General features: G+C 35.2%; 1 protein-coding gene across 1 annotated transcript; it reads left to right on the forward strand.

Annotated features, from left to right (window-relative positions):
- The first annotated feature begins 2,987 nt into the window (after window positions 1-2,987).
- LOC124930606 (secreted RxLR effector protein 161-like) lies at window positions 2,988-3,320 on the forward strand. The gene has a single exon (XM_047470936.1). The coding sequence runs from the start codon at window positions 2,988-2,990 to the stop codon at window positions 3,318-3,320; it is 333 nt and encodes a 110-aa protein (XP_047326892.1).
- Window positions 3,321-3,924: the final 604 nt, after the last annotated feature.

Genomic DNA, 3,924 nt, shown 5'->3' on the forward strand with positions numbered 1-3,924 from the left:
GTGCATTTGGTTTTGATCTTTCTTCCTGCACAATTTAATCAGTTTAAGGTCAGTTATAACTGTCAGAATGAGAAATGGACTCTTAATGAGTTAATTTCATATTGTGTGCAAGACGAAGAGAGATTGAAGCAAGATCGGACTGAAAGTGCTCATTTGGCTTCAGGAAGTAATTTCAGAGATAAAAAGAATAAAAGGAAGAACCCTAAAGAAGCTGCATGTGGTCCCGTGCAAAAGAAACAACAAACTAAAGAAAATGAGGAATTTAGTTGTTTCTTTTGTCGGCAATCCACACACTTGAAGAGGGATTGCACCAAATATCACGCATGGCGTGCAAAGAAGGGTGAATCTCTTACTTTAGTTTGCTCTAAAGTTAATTTAACTTCAGTACCGAGTCACACTTGGTGGGTAGATTCTGGTGCTATTACTCACATTAGTGTTTCTATGCAGGGTTGCCTGAGCTGCCGAAAGCCAAGTGATGATGAAAGATTCACTTTTGTGGGCGATGGCGAATCAGTTGAAGTTGAGGCTATTGGGAATTTTAGATTATTATTAAGAACTGGTTTTTATTTGGATTTGAAAGACACTTTTGTTGTACCGTCTTTTAGACGGAATTTGGTTTCTATTTCTGTTTTGGACAAATTTGACTATTATTGTTCATTTGGAAATGGTCAGTTTAGTCTTTCTTTAAATTCAAATATTATTGCAAATGGTTCTTTGTCAGTTTATGATAATCTATATTTACTTGATACAATTGCCTCATATAATGAAACTTTGCATACAAGTAATCGCGGCACTAAAAGAAAATTAACAAATGAAAATTATGCATCAATTTGGCACAAGCGTTTAGGTCATATATCTAAACACAGAATTAAAAGGCTTGTAAATGATGGAATTCTTGATTCTCTTGATTTTTCCAATTTTGAGGTTTGTATTGGATGTATTAAGGGAAAGCAAACAAACGTAAGGAAATTGGGTGCCAACAGAACTACAGACGTCTTAGAACTCATTCATACTGATATTTGTTGGCCATTCCCTACGGCTTCTTGGAATGGTCAACGATATTTTATTTTGTTCATAGATGATTATTCAAGATATATGGCTACCTTTATCTCATTAGTGAGAAGTCCCAAGCACTGTACGTGTTTAAGGCATACAAAGCTGAAGTAGAAAATCAACTTGGTAAAAGAATTAAAGCTATCAGATCTGACCGTGGTGGTGAATACTATGGTCGATATGATGGATCAGGAGAACAACGTCCAGGACCATTTGCTAAATTCTTAGAGGAATGTGGAATTGTACCTCAATACACTATGTCAGGTTCTTCTCGCATGAGTGGTGTATCTGAGAGACGAAACAGAACTCTTAAAGATATGATAAGAAGCATGATTTCTCATTCTACTTTACCGAAATCTCTCTGGGGAGAAGCAATAAAGACTGCAGCATATATTCTCAATAGAGTTCCAACTAAAGCAACAACTAAAACTCCTTATGAGCTTTGGACCGGTAAAAAGTCAGTCCTAAAGCATTTTCATATTTGGGGATGTCCAGCAGAAGCAATGCCTTATAAGCCTCATGAAAAGAAATTGGACTCCAAAACAGTTAGTTGTTACTTTATTGGATATTCTAAGAAATCAAGGGGTTATAAGTTTTTTGTTCCCACGAACAAAACTATTTTTGAGACGGGAAATGCAGTGTTCTTTGAGGATATTGAGTTTGAGGGGAGAAATACTAAGGAATTTGTATTTGAAGAGGAAATTGTTCAAATTCCTATAATTGCTACTGATGATAATCATGAATTTATTTATGATATTAATCAAGAAGCAATTCCAAAACTTCAAGACAATAATACAAATCTTCCCATTAAAAATGAGGTAAACATTCCTGAAGAAGAAACTCAACAACCTCAAGAACAAATTCCATTACGGAGATCCACGAGAGAAAGGAGAAATGCTATTTCGGATGACTATATTGTATTTCTCCAAGAACATGAGGATAGCGTTGAAATGATGGAAGATGATCCTATCAACTTACATCAAGCAATGCATAGTTCTAATTCTCATAAATGGATTATTTCCATGAATGAAGAAATTAAGTCTATGGAAGACAATAACGTTTGGGATTTAGTCTCATTACCTGAAGGTGCGAAACCTATTCGTTGTAAATGGATATTTAAAACCAAAAAGGATTCAAAGGGTGATGTATAAAAATATAAGGCACGTCTTGTTGTAAAGGGTTTCACTTAGAGGGAAGGTATTGATTTTACAGAAACCTTTTCCCCTGTTTCGACAAAGGACTCTTTTAGGACGATCATGACATTAGTGGCGCATTTTGATCTTGAGCTACACCAAATGGATGTTAAGACTGCGTTTCTAAATAGAAACATTGATGAAACAATTTTTATGAACCAACCAGAAAATTTTGTGGTGGGAGATCCAAACAAAATGGTTTGTAAACTAAAGAAATCCATATATGGTCTCAAGCAAGCTTCTCGTCAATGGTATCACAAATTTCATGAAATTATTATCTCGTTTGGTTTTGAGAGTAATTTAATTGATGATTGTGTATACCACAAATTTAGTGGGAGCAGACATATTTTTCTGATTTTATATGTTGATGATATATTGCTCGCTAGCAATGATACAAGCTTACTGCATGAAACTAAAAGATTTCTTTCAACTAAGTTTGAAATGAAAGATCTTGGTGATGCCTCTTTTGTATTAGGAATTCAGATACATCGAGATCGTTCTCGAGGTATACTTGGATTGTCACAAAAGAGTTACATTGAAAATGTACTAAAAAGATATGGCATGCAGGATTGTAAATCAGGAAACACCCCCGTTGTTAAAGGAGACAAATTTTGTCTTCAACAATGTCCTAAGAATGATCTTGAAGTTAAAGAAATGCAGAAAATTCCTTATGCATCTGCAGTAGGAAGTTTGATGTATGCACAAGTCTGTACTCGACCAGATTTTGCATAGATTGTCGGAATGTTAGGCAGATATCTGAGTAACCCTGGTATGGATCACTGGGTAGCAGTCAAGCGGGTTATGCGTTATTTGAAAAGAACTAAAGACTACATGCTCACATATAAGAAATTGGACCAACTGGAGATCGTTGGATATTCGGATTCGGATTTTGCTGGATGCCAAGACAGCCGGAGATCCACTTCAGATTATATCTTCATGCTTGCTGGAGGAGCAATCTTATGGAAAAGTATTAAACAAACACTCATTGCTTCTTCCACTATGGCCGCTGAATTTATAGCATGTCATGAGGCATCCAATCATGGAATGTGGCTGCGGAATTTTGTCACTGGCTAAAGATTGTGAAAGGAATTGAAAGACCACTAAAGTTATTCTGTGACAATAAATCAGCAGTCATGTATTCGAACAACAATAGGAGTTCAACTAAGTCAAAGCACATTGACATCAAGTTCCTAGTTGTTAAAGAAAGAGTTCAGAGTGGTCATTTATATATAGAACATATTGGTACAAACTCTATGATTGTGGATCCGCTAACTAAGGGAATACCACCCAAGGTCTTTTTGGAGCATACTGCTCAAATGGGTGTTATGTTATTTGAAGATATTCAGATTTAGTGGGAGTTTGTTTCTATATATATGTATGTTATAAAGACTTATTGATTACTGCAGTTTATGGATAATAAAGAATTTTGTTACACTCTGTTTATGGAAAATTTTGATCTCATTAGGGACCAGTTAGAAGTTGACATGATGGATCACACTGAATGTCATTTCTATGCTACACATCCGTACTATGATCTATGTCATTTAATTATATTGATATTCGTGATCATTGATGAGTTGAATTACGAACTAATGTAATTAAACCGCTTTGGTTCAATGTTGATATGATTAATGGACGAGATTGATTTGGAGTGACTTTAAATTATGATAACCACATT

Source organism: Impatiens glandulifera, chromosome 3, assembly GCF_907164915.1.
Source record: "Impatiens glandulifera chromosome 3, dImpGla2.1, whole genome shotgun sequence".
NCBI classification, from domain to species: Eukaryota; Viridiplantae; Streptophyta; class Magnoliopsida; order Ericales; family Balsaminaceae; genus Impatiens; species Impatiens glandulifera.